Source organism: Perna viridis, chromosome 13 (genome assembly GCF_037379345.1).
Source record: "Perna viridis isolate PV_CMFRI_1.1 ecotype Kerala chromosome 13, ASM3737934v1, whole genome shotgun sequence".
NCBI classification, from domain to species: domain Eukaryota; kingdom Metazoa; phylum Mollusca; class Bivalvia; order Mytilida; family Mytilidae; genus Perna; species Perna viridis.
Window position 1 is genome coordinate 5,315,864 of NC_142457.1, and position 12,290 is coordinate 5,328,153.

Below are 12,290 nucleotides of genomic sequence, written 5' to 3' on the forward strand. Positions count from 1 at the left end.
ACACGTATATAGATCATACTTGACCAATGATATGAAATAACAAAAAAATAACACATGCAATGAAACAAAAGAAAACCACTAAAAACTGGGAGCATGGACCAGGTGCACCAGTTAGATATAAGTGTCCTCTGCTTTTGTTATAGAAACACTCGCCGAGTTGCTCATACAAAATGCTGGAATTTTTAATCGACAACATATTTGTCCAGTGTGGTGGACGCGTTACAACAAACGGTCGGCATTCCAATGGGAACAAATTGTGCTCCTCTACTTGCTGACCTATTCCCTCACTCTTATGAGATTGACTTTATAGCTGATCTGATCCGAAAGAAAGAATATCGCTTAGCTAGATCTTTTAATCTCAGTTTCCGCTATATAGATGACGTATTATCTTTAAAGAGTAATCAAGGGAACCAGGGTTATAGCGGTAATCAAAAGAATGCAATCCAGGGACAAAGACCAGACACGGAAAACAGACATACACAACAAAGAACACAAAGTAACTAAAATCATACATACAAACTCAAACAATCCTAATTTTGGGGATTTGATACATCGCATCTACCCCAATGAACTTGAGATAAAGGATACTACAGACACTGTGAAGTCAGCCTCATATCTTGACCTACACTTAGAAATCGATGGTAAAGGAAAACTATTGACCAAACTTTACGACAAACGTAATGACTTTTCATTAAAAATTGTCAACTTTCCTTTCATCTGTGGCAACATCCCTTCAGAACCTGCGTATGGAGTGTTCATATCACAACTCATACGTTATGCCAGAGCTTGCCGAGACTACGCAGACTTTTTGCATCGCGCTAGAATTCTAACAAATAGGCTTCTGGAGCAGGGTTATGTTGCTACAAGACTGAAGTCATCACTACAAAAGTTTTATGGTCGTCATCATGAACTCGTGGATCGTTACGGTGTATCATACACCATCTACGCCATGAAAAATGATTGGTTCAAGGTGTCATAGTTTTCCTTTCCTCTTTCGTCTACCCCGGACTTGACTTTTGTAAACATCTTTTGTATATTTGGAAGATGATTTGGACTTATTTCTTACAAAGTATGAGGAATCTCTACCAAGAACTATATATTTGTATCTAGGTTTACCATCTTTTTGGAAAAACAACGATGTATAATGTGTTTAAGTCGGGATTTTAACTGAGTATGTGAAAATAGAAGTATACATTGTATTATATTCTGATAATAGTCTTGAACTGATTGTCTCCAAAAGATCTTTCCAATTTTTCAGGATCCACATTGAATTAATACCACTACGGGAATAACAAGTTTGTGGTAGGACTGCAAACCCTCTTTGACAGCTGTGAGTATAGAAGTTAAACGTTTTGAAAGAGGTTTGGTGGTACATTTTGCTGATCCAGCTGTGTAACTTTGTTTGTATAGATTCTTGTGGAGTTGAGGAATCCAGTACTCAGACGGTATTTATGGTTTTCCACAATTTCTTCTTTGGAGAATGTGGTAGCAGTATAGGTCTTGTCACTGCTATTATTTTCTACGTCCACCTCTGATAATAAACATTGGATGTAAAACGTTTTGCAGACAAAAAATGTTGTTTTGGGCTTTGTCTGCTGGTACGGCAACATATTTGTCATGTATAGTAGACAATGTTTTTGCTACATTGTGGTCTTTGAACAACTGATGTAGCATTGGCACTCATTGACCTACTGAAAACAGACAAACAGAACAAAGACCAAATAGTAATTAAATAATACATACAAAGTAACAAAAGTAAATGTGCAACTCGGACTCCACTAAAAACTGGGAGCATGGACCAGGTGCACCAGTAGGATATAAGCGTCCTCTGCTTTCCTTACAGAAACACTCACCGATCGAGTTGCTCATAAAAAGTCAAGCCGGGGTAGACGACAGAGGACAGGAAAACTATGACACGTTGAACAAATCAGTTTTCATAGTGTAGAAACACCGTAACGATCCACGAGTTTATAATGACCATAAAACTTCTGTACAGATGACCTTACGCTTTCAGCAACGTATCCCTGTTCCAGGCTAAAAACCACTAATTCCACTTCCCATAGGCTTCTATGCTAATTTCACAATATTCAATGGCTTCTCTGGACTTTACCTTAACTTTAACCTGCAGATGACTATATATCAGCATGATTCTACATATGTCAGCTCACAATCCTCAGAGTGGCATGTGGGGTTAGCAGACTTGCAGTGCAGTACTGGTCACCGGAAGTGAAGGGTCTATAAATAGCATGGGAAATCCCAGTGTTTTCACAAGATAGGGGTATATTTAAAAATCATTATGGAGATTAGGCTTCACATCACAAGAAGCAAAATGCACCTATAAAATGTACAGAAATGTTTTTCCTTTCAGAAACTGTTTAAATTTTTTAAATAAGATGAGAACTTTTTTCACAGCACTATGAGGAACAGGGGTAATTTCTGCGTAGGACTATTTTTGCGTACGTTCCAAATGCTCATTGGTTGAATTGGTGGTCTGTAACCTCCAGAAGCCGAATTGTAAAGAAGTCTACCGCGGGAATTACAGAAAAAAGAGGGACAACTCATGTATGAATATATATTGACCAATGAAAACGCACCGGAAGTCAGGTAGTTGATTTCTCCCAGCAACGATAAACATTTCCGAGCGTTTAGTTAGAAAGTTGGAAAGTCGATTTAGGTTTGTATCTTGCACCTCCAATACTAAGAAAATGAAACATTATCTAAAAAAGAAATGCTTCCACACGTATTTGGTAGATTTTTTGTTGATGTACAATGCAACTTGGAGTTGGATTTGAACTTGAAGTTGAACGTTTTGGTTTCCACCCGGTTAACGCGGTTTCTGTTGCTTGATCATGAATACAACACTCAACAGTTGGTCATAACTGTAGGCTAGAGTTCTAAAATACTACATTCAATACTGTTATAACAGGCTTTTGCGAATATATTCAAAACCTATTTTGCCAATATGGTGTAGCCATTGCATCAAAATTGAAAGCAAGCATGGCCATAGGACTAGCATGTTAACGCTTGTCATTTTTGGGAGATCAGGTTGATTTTTCATTTAGCCCACAGCAAGCACCACAAAGTGGTGTGAGCTCTGAGCTTCTGCTGTAATTACTTGTATTTTAATTTCCTTTAAGGTTCCCCTACATACCGCCCCGTGCAGGTTCGGGTGTCAAAAGAATAGGCCTGCAGCAGCACTAAGCTTGTCGTAAAAGGCGACTAAATAGTGCTCAGAAACCTAGCCAGGGGCTAAGCACTCTGCCCACAGAGCAACTGGGATGTGTGCCCCTGGTGGTGGAATGGGGTTCCCCTGGCGTGTTACATGCTGGGGTTGTCAGGCTATAGTACGGAAAACCTGACCGCAAACCATGTGGTGTACCGTGTTGGGAAAGATGCCACGTTCCTCACACGTTAAAGAACCCTGCTGTGGTGTTCGATAGGAGTAGGAACCTTTGCGCTCCGCCACAGGAGGCTAAATTGCCCAAACTTTCCCATCCCCCCCTTTTTCTAGTGGCAATCAAAATCTGTCGACCCTTTTATCCTTGTGTCCCATCCCTTTTTTCATTTCATCATCATCATTTCATGTTCATTTTATCATCCCTTTCATGTTCATCGCCTGAAAATAGCTGCTCAGGCGTTAAACCCCAACAACCAATCAATCAACCCCTACATACCAGCAGAAAAAGTAATTTCATTGAAGTAACGAAAAGTGATTGTCCTTATGGAGAAAATTTAACATTTTTACATCTTGTATGCCGAATATGGACAAAAGTAATGAATATAGATTTTAGTCCTCAAGGTGTCTGGCCAATCCACCCCAACAAAGGTCAGTCCAGGACTCCCCACTTGATCTGTCATCAGATGTTCCATCCTGCAGCCCATGCAACCCCCATTTCTTTTAGCCAGATTTACAACCGAAAATTCATAAATATTTATGTTTTGATAAAATTTAGCAAATTATTTCAATTTATAGATTCTTTAGGTGCTTTATTTATAGTATAGATATTTAAAAAAAAATTCATGATTTACATGAATATTTTTTTCTTATGATAAATGCTTGATCTTGAAAAAAGAATAAATATGCAGACATCAATTGCTTGCTATTGAAGGAACCAGAAGTCAGTTAACTGCTCCAATGTTTAGAAAACTTCAGGTTTTCCAGATAACCACTTTATATTGTCTTTAAATACATGTATGATTACTTCATATTAATCATCAAAATTGTATCTTAAACAGATATCTTTATTTATGTGCACCAAAATATTTTGCTAATTTTGTATTTCCTAAATTCTAAAACATGTCGACATCTTTATTTTTCTTTATTTCATTTTATTCCTAATATTAATTGGAGTTTTTCAAAATTTTAAAAATACAATTTTTCCAAGTAAGCAACAAAAGTAACTGATTCTGGAATTTTTAAATGCCTGAATTTCAACAGCTTGATTTTGATGGTATTTCAATATGACCTCTTACTATTTTTCAATGTAGATTTGAAATGGTAAATTTATGTTAGAAGTTATTCACATATTACATTGTTGTTATTTTGTTTCTGACAAATTTGTTGAATTTTTATTAGTTTTATAAATGTATATATGTGCTCATAGTTTTTCTTGAATGCATGATATTTTAACCAAGGAACATTCGAATGATTAATGAAACTGAACACTGCTGAGAAATGGGGAAGTACATTTGTACATACACTGGTACAGCACTTAATCTAAGAATCATGCAAAATGTGATTCATGGTTAGAAAGCCTACATATTTTTTTTTGATATTTTGTTTAAAATGTTTAAGTAAACAGGCAGTAACATGTGGCTTTTCATATAACCCTTATTCATAAGAAATATAAATTATATTGCATGTACTGTAGAATTCAAAATTAAGGGAGGCAACTCTGTAGATGACACTAAAATACATATTAGAAACTGTTGGGTTTTCAATATTAATTATCTCCTGTGCAGACTAGAAATAGTAGTCTGCCCACCAGTCCAAGGCTGGCTATTTTTGGCAGGGCTGGCTAATTTAAGCCAAAATCTATATAGCCATAAATTGGAATAAATATATTGAAAAATTGTATTCAGGGCTGGCTAGAGTTTGAGTGAGTTTCCTACCCTGCTCATTTTATCATATAGACCCATAAAATAACTTATTAACAAAAATAAAAATATGTAGCCCTTTTTTGGAGTGTATCACATTAGTATTTACAGAATTTGCATGATTCCTATAAAGACTACTATTTAAGTATGGTTTGATGCTATTAAGACAATATTCATTAAAAGACAGTCATGCCAAAAGTAGTGCTGTCTTAAAATTATATTTTTCTGATATTTTGTATATCTTGTATGCCTTTGTTAACTGAGTTTGATGTTTTGTTTTTGATACATTCCTTATTTATATGAAATTTCTTCTCTATTTATATGAAATATTTCTGAAATGAATTGATTTTTAGGTAGACAAGTTATAGAACCAGGACTGGAAATTAATTTTAGAATTCAGGTGTTAATAAAATATATGTTATTAATACTTTTCTTATGACTATGACATGAACATCAAAGTTTTTCCTGAAATCTACAAAGTCTTCTTTACTTTTTGCTCAAATATGCAACTTCAAGTTATTTGTTTGGATGAAATTTGACTTGAAGAGGGATTTTAGCAAAATCTCAGTTTGAGAATTTGATATTTTTTTTATGAAACCAGGCTAAGCCTTCCATTGTACTGCCAGGAAAACTACTATTATATGTATAAACATGTATATGGGTAAACATTATTTTTATCAGTTGTTTTTTTCATCCTATTTGTTAATTCTTGTTCTGTTGCATTATTTTTCATCATTTTATTTTTGAAATAACAAAATTCTATTTCAAAATCAATGACATACAAAAATCGATTAAAATTGTATTACTTGCATTAGCAAGGTATTTCATCTCTAAAAAAATCTTTCTGGACTAAAATCAATTTGTATAGATCTATAATATAATACATGTATAATCTAATTGTCTTATGTTGCTTTATTTCAATCTAGGCTGACAAGAAGAAGGATAAGATGGCAAGGAGAAAGCAGGAGATTGCTCTGCAGATGCAGATTGAGACTCAGGAGGAATGGGAGGAATTAATGGCAAAGGAAGGACTTAATGGTATGTACATTTGTATGGGAAGTAACTCACATTGGGTCAAATCTAAGTTCTAATTCAAGCTTTGGCTAATTATGCAAATAGTTTGGGTCGTATGTAAGAGATTAAAAGCAAAACAAATTCTTACGTATATTACAATATAGTAGTTAAAAGTTTATATGTATAAGTAGAATTGCATAATTATTATAAGGAAATTGTTATGTTAAGGAGAATTCATCAGAAAAATTCAATATAGTATGAAAAGCTTTGATTACTAAGCACATGTTCGATGATGATATTTGCTGTATATATATATTCAGTTGTTGATGTTTACCAAGAGTGGTGTGGTCCTTGTACTGGTATGCTTAGCAACTTTAAAAAAATGAAAAATGAAGTTGGAGATCCACTTCTCAAATTTTGTGTTGTAAGTTGTGAGAGGAGTGTATTGTTTTATTGTTAACACCCAAATGTTTATAGAGGCTGGAATTATTTTATATGTTTTTGTTTGACACTGTTTGATGTGACTAGGAGCTGAGGGATTCAGCTGTCTGTAATCACTTTAAATTACCCAGTCCCTTTGATGCTTTGGCTTTTACCAGTCACTCAAATAGAGTCAGATGAAGACATGCTCTACCCTTTTTATTCTTATATGTTTTGAACTGAAGAGCAAAAATCTCAGCAATTTATGGCAGTGGTCGGTGACATCATGAACATTAATAGGTATATTGCTTCAAAGGGTCAAAAGTTGAAAATTTAGCAGTAAAAAGTCTTGTCTCATTTTTATTTCCATTTAATTCATGCTAACATTGTTAATGTATTACAAAGTGAAAGACATAAATAATTCCTGCCTTTTTGGTGTGTATATGCACTAAACCAATGTTTTCTGTGTTTATAATTATACAAGGAGTCAATTCAGCTGCTAGTGAATAAACAGAAGTCTCTCTTTTTTTAGAGCTGAATGTAAAGTATTATTTATTCAAGGGGAGATAATTCGTAAAAACCAAGTAGAAAACTGGATGGCTTCTTCTGATTATATGATATATTATCTTTGTCATATGGAAATGAGCTTTAGAGACAGGTGCTTCAATTGCACAGCAGTAATTGTGACTTTTTTAAGCACAATTTTTTCAAATTTTTGCAATTTTTCCCTTTTTTTTTCTTTTATGAATTTGCACACTTGCTTGTGTCTAGAGCTTATTTCTACCAGAATAATACTTTAAATTCATGTTTTTCTGTGAGTGAAATACAAGTCCAAAATGTCTTGGGATACTCTCTACTCTGACATCACAAAAGTTGATAAATTACCTAAGTCTGTCTGTGACATGAAACCAATTGACATTAATGGTTGGGGAACTTTACTATTGATAATTTTTTTAGACTTACTATAAAATGTTTTGTGGTACTCAGACAGAGTAAACATGAATTTAAAACTGGCTATAATCACAAGTCAACATGTTTTTGTCTGATTGTATGAGTAACACATATTTTATTGAACCGTAGTGGTGGATGTTTTCCAAGAGTGGTGTGGTCCATGCACGGGTATGATTGCTAATCTGCGCAGGTTAAAAAATGAGCTCGGTGACGACCTTCTTAGGTTTGCGACAGTAAGTCTGTGACACCGTGGCAGGATGTCTGATTGTAGTGTAGTCTCTCTTTAGATTCTACATGTATACCCTTCTGTAGATTTTAGAAGGCGTAGTATTGTATCTTTTAGTCTTTGTTCGACCTCATTTCCTTTTCAGCATAACTCATGAACCTTTTTAATTTCCTATCAACTAATGGTGTTAAGAAAATTCCTAGCTGTGATGCAAATCTTTAACAAATTTCTATCTCACCTGTTATACATTTATATTGTAAAAAGATAGCTCCTTTAAGTCATTGTGTAATTAAAGATCAAATATACTGGTAGTTGCTATTTACATAGTACATATGATATAAGCATTCGGCACCAATAAAGTAGATTCTTTAACTTCATAGCTAGTCTGGCACTGTATTTATCAAAAAAGTTTGAAATACTGCAGTACTTTGTAAACTAATTACTACTTAGTAATTAAACATCAAGTCATGGTCAAAGCCATTCATATTATCATTATGATATAGAATTATTCTTTTATAAATGTAGCATTACAACTTTCATGTGTTCAGAATATGTCTATAAATATTTTCATGTTCTGCATTTCAAACCAAGTCTTCACAATCAAAGCCTGAGGCTGGTGACAGTGCAGGCGGACCTGTAAAGATTCCGCTTACTATCTAGTCATATCTATACACCTTGGTGAGATATGGTTTTGACCTGTGGATCTTGCAGACTGCCAACCAGAAATCATTTAACAAGTGATTTTTATATCAGGGTTATCTTTTTACATTCCTGTACTTATGAACATCTCAATTTCTTGTTCATTTTTATTTGTTCAGCATCAGTTCTTATGCTATGCATCTTAGAAGACATTCATTCCTTACTCTGACTGTTAAAACACTAGCTAATGAGCATGCCACTATGGTACTATAACATTTCCATGGCATAACTTTCATGTTTCTAGTAAGTCCTGACATTTATGTAAACATTTTGTATTTTTGTAGTAAATGAAGTGAAAAAAATAACTTAGAGTAGAAGTAGGAGTAGAAGTTTGGTTGAATTTTGTACCTTTTTTTAGAAATTCAGAAAATTACAGTTATTAAATGGAAATGTTACCGTAGAACAGCAAATTGTACTTTGGTATGGAAACAAAATCCTAGCTCTGACTATTATACCATCAGAAAACCCTTGTCTGTAAATTTATGAAAAAATGTTCTGGGTATATTATGTTCTTGCTCATATAACATCTATGCTAATATTAAAAACCGTCATTATATAATTACTGTGAGAAGCATGATCAGGGTTAGACATTTTTCCTGCTTTTAATGTCGGTTTTAATTTCCATCCAAGAGAATTTAACAGATGCATTTGTTAACACTCCTACTAATATTGTTTCAAATATTTAATATTTATAGGTAAAAAGGTATATTGTAGTTAACATAGTTAAGATTTCTGTATATCATTGCAGTTTTTACAGCTGTACATGACATGGCTAAAATATTTACATGTTGTGAAAAGTCGATTTTCAATCTATAGTAACTTTTTTTTATATTTCAAGGTCTTGTAAGAATTTTTTTCTGTTTTAATATTTTGGTTTTTTTCTACAATTTCTCCTGTAATGACAATGTTTCAATAATAGATTAAGACATGGTTTATGTCGATCTTCTATATAAAAGAGGCATGTTAATTATTAAAAATTTTATGTAATTGAAGTTCAATATTAAAAATTTAAAGAAAAATATAAAAAGTTCAGCTTACAATTCTATGAAGATGCTATTTGAGTACTGATGTGTGAAGTTATACTATTTTAGGCTAAAGCTGACACGATAGATTCTCTAGACAAATATAGAGGTCACTGTGAACCTTGTTTCCTGTTCTATGCTGTAAGTTTGTACAGGTAGTAATAGATTCTCTAGACAAATACAGAGGTCATTGTGAACCTTGTTTCCTGTTCTATGCTGTATGTTTATATGGACAGTAAATACTGTTTTGTATTATAAACTTGGAATGGAAATAAGTATTGTCCACAAAATCGAGAAACTAGAAAGAAATTTGAAAAACGTTCTGAGTATTATAGAGCTAAGCATATTTAGGAACTAAAATCAGATTTTATATCCCCATTAAAATAACTTTGTGGTATATTGGAATCACCTTGTCTGACCCACTCCTGTCTAAATTATCTTGAGTTAACTAGTTATTAAATCAAAATAAAATTTTGCATGTGGATTTACATGTATATATAGTGATAAGGAGCACATAGTAATCAGCTTTGATTGTTGCCTGATGCATGTAGCTATTTCCTGTTTTAGTTGAACTTTTTATCACAAGAATATTACTCACAAAAATCTTGGCTCCCACTGATAGGTATGATTTTAAATTTGCTTTGCAGTTTCTTTTTGATTAGTTTTTAATGGCAATAGGTTATGTTTAAAGGAGAAAAAAAGTCCACAGAAGAGTGAAAAATATCATATATGTACTTTGACTTGGGGTGTGCCTGGCATGATATGTGCAACGTTTGAAATTTGGACTGCAGTAAGCTTTAGTGATATATGATTGTCTATGAGATCATTTTTTTCTTACAGGGAGGCAGTTTAGTTGCTGTTGTCAGAGGAGCTAACTCTCCAAAGATTTTAAGAACTATTACTGAGCAGCTGACGCAAGAACACAAAGTATTGGATGGAAATGCAGAAAGGAAAGAGGTTTGATCATTTAATCATAAAAGGTTTACTAGGTTCTAAATGATCTTCATTATATTTTTGAGTTATTTCAAAAGAAATTAAAGAAATGTATAAGAAACTATGGAGTTAGCAGTTTTAAGTATTAGTTAGTCATAGTTAGAAAAAAAACTTCTGAGTTTTAAACAAGGTTAGTTGTTTAAAAGAGATCATTTATCTGGTGAAGGGTTTTAGTGTTTTCTTGTTTTCATTTTTACACCCTGCCATTATACCCCGCCACACAAAATGTTAAGGTATTATATGATACCCTCCAAAAAGTTGCATGTTCGTCCCTTGACCCTGGTAGGGTATCTCTTAATGTGCCATTAATCACCTATAGTTTCTGACTTTGTATAGCCTTCTATGTAACTCCTTGTAAAGAATAATTTTAATTATACTCTAGATATAAATTTTCCGTCAGATACCAGTTTAAAAGTTCACAAAACTTCTGATAAAAAACATGTTGTAATTTACAATGTTAAATCACATGTTTTATATAGATTAAAGATCCTTTCATTGCTGAGATGGAAGCCAAAGAAAAAGAAACTGGAGAGAAAGAAGAAGAAGAGGAAGAAGAAGGTAACCTATCTTTCCCAATTGTAAAATTGAGATCTTCTAAATTAAAGAGTAGGGTACTCCATTTCTTAAGTTAGTGTTGTATGTGTTTTAATAAAAAATCCTTTAAGAAATTTATTTGGTTGTTCATATATAAAAAAAAGAAATTTGTGGAAGTGCTAGTTGCTAATTTATGGATGAATCAAGTCTGAGTATGCTTACTAAGCTTTTTGTAGAATTTCTCTTCTTGTTGGCTTCTTTATGTTTTTTATAAGAAATGTTAGTATGTAGTCAGTAGATTTAAGTGTTGGTTTGTTGATATAATAATGTATAATGACTGGTTCCAATTTCAGAAGAAAAGCGTATGTGATAATTCAAATCTTTTTAAAACCTTTGAGTGATATTCATGGTCCTACTTGACTTAATCTATTTGGTTGATTGCCTCCCTTTACTTGTTGGTTATTTCCCTTTGCTGTCTAATTATGTCCATTTGTTTCAGTCATTCAAAGCATATTTTTTGCAGTTAATTTTCAATAAAAACAATTGTTTTTAGTTTTTGTTTTAATGTCATGACAAGATTGTATAGCTGCTTTAAAGTGTCTTTGACCATTCATTGTCAATGTACTATCATTTTTTATGTGAAAATTTAAATAGAAAATAAATCAGCAGATACGACCAGTTATTCCATTTGGCTATTCCTTATCCATAATATCAAGAGTCAGAATTCTGGTATTGAGAATTATTACAGAAATTCCATATGGCTGCACAAACTATGTTTTTATCTGATGAAGACTGTCTTATGTCCATACATGTGTAAATATCTTACAGTACCAAGTCCTAATACATGTGATTATTATTGTCTTCCTTATCCAATAACATCTCTGTAAATCACTTAGGAAGGGTTCATGTTTGGAAACGTTTCATGTCTAGACAATTTTTTAGCTATTTCTATCATTTGACTTTTGGGCCCTAGCATCTTTTATTGATAAAATCTTCCATCATTTTCTGTAGTAGCAAAGTTCATATTGAAACAACAGGGGCCAGTTTCATCAAATACATCTATTGAGATTTTCCTCAAATCCTTATTCAACTCAAATTTTGACCAATCAAATTGCTTGAATTGAAGCTTTGAGGAAAACTCAATGAATTGAGGAAAATCTCAATTTGAGAATTTTGTTATGAATCCGGGACCAGATAGTAAAAAAAAAACAAGGTAGAATGTAATCTATTGAATTGTATAATGATAACGATATCCCATCTTTTTAACGAAGGAGGACCTAAAAAAGTGACACCAAAGCCAGGTAGAATGTGTGACTGTAATACAGATAATTTTT

At 33.1% G+C, this 12,290-nt stretch overlaps 1 protein-coding gene across 50 annotated transcripts in view; it reads left to right on the forward strand.

The window, feature by feature from the left end:
- The first annotated feature begins 2,541 nt into the window (after nucleotides 1-2,541).
- The window catches only part of LOC148599350 (thioredoxin domain-containing protein 6-like), a 42,670-nt gene continuing 32,921 nt past the window's right edge, over nucleotides 2,542-12,290 (forward strand). For 46 of the 50 annotated variants that reach the window (XM_088559552.1, XM_088559555.1, XM_088559563.1 and 43 more), the window contains exons 1-6: nucleotides 2,542-2,674; nucleotides 6,024-6,135; nucleotides 7,612-7,715; nucleotides 9,499-9,570; nucleotides 10,270-10,386; nucleotides 10,902-10,980. In XM_088559552.1, the coding sequence (XP_088415678.1) occupies nucleotides 6,045-6,135; nucleotides 7,612-7,715; nucleotides 9,499-9,570; nucleotides 10,270-10,386; nucleotides 10,902-10,980 (463 nt within the window). In that variant the 5' untranslated portion in view covers nucleotides 2,542-2,674; nucleotides 6,024-6,044. Of the gene's footprint in view, nucleotides 2,675-6,023; nucleotides 6,136-6,431; nucleotides 6,536-7,611; nucleotides 7,716-9,498; nucleotides 9,571-10,269; nucleotides 10,387-10,901; nucleotides 10,981-12,227; nucleotides 12,258-12,290 lie in introns of all 50 variants that reach the window. The other 4 variants (XM_088559553.1, XM_088559605.1, XM_088559558.1 and 1 more) reach the window with 3 other exon arrangements.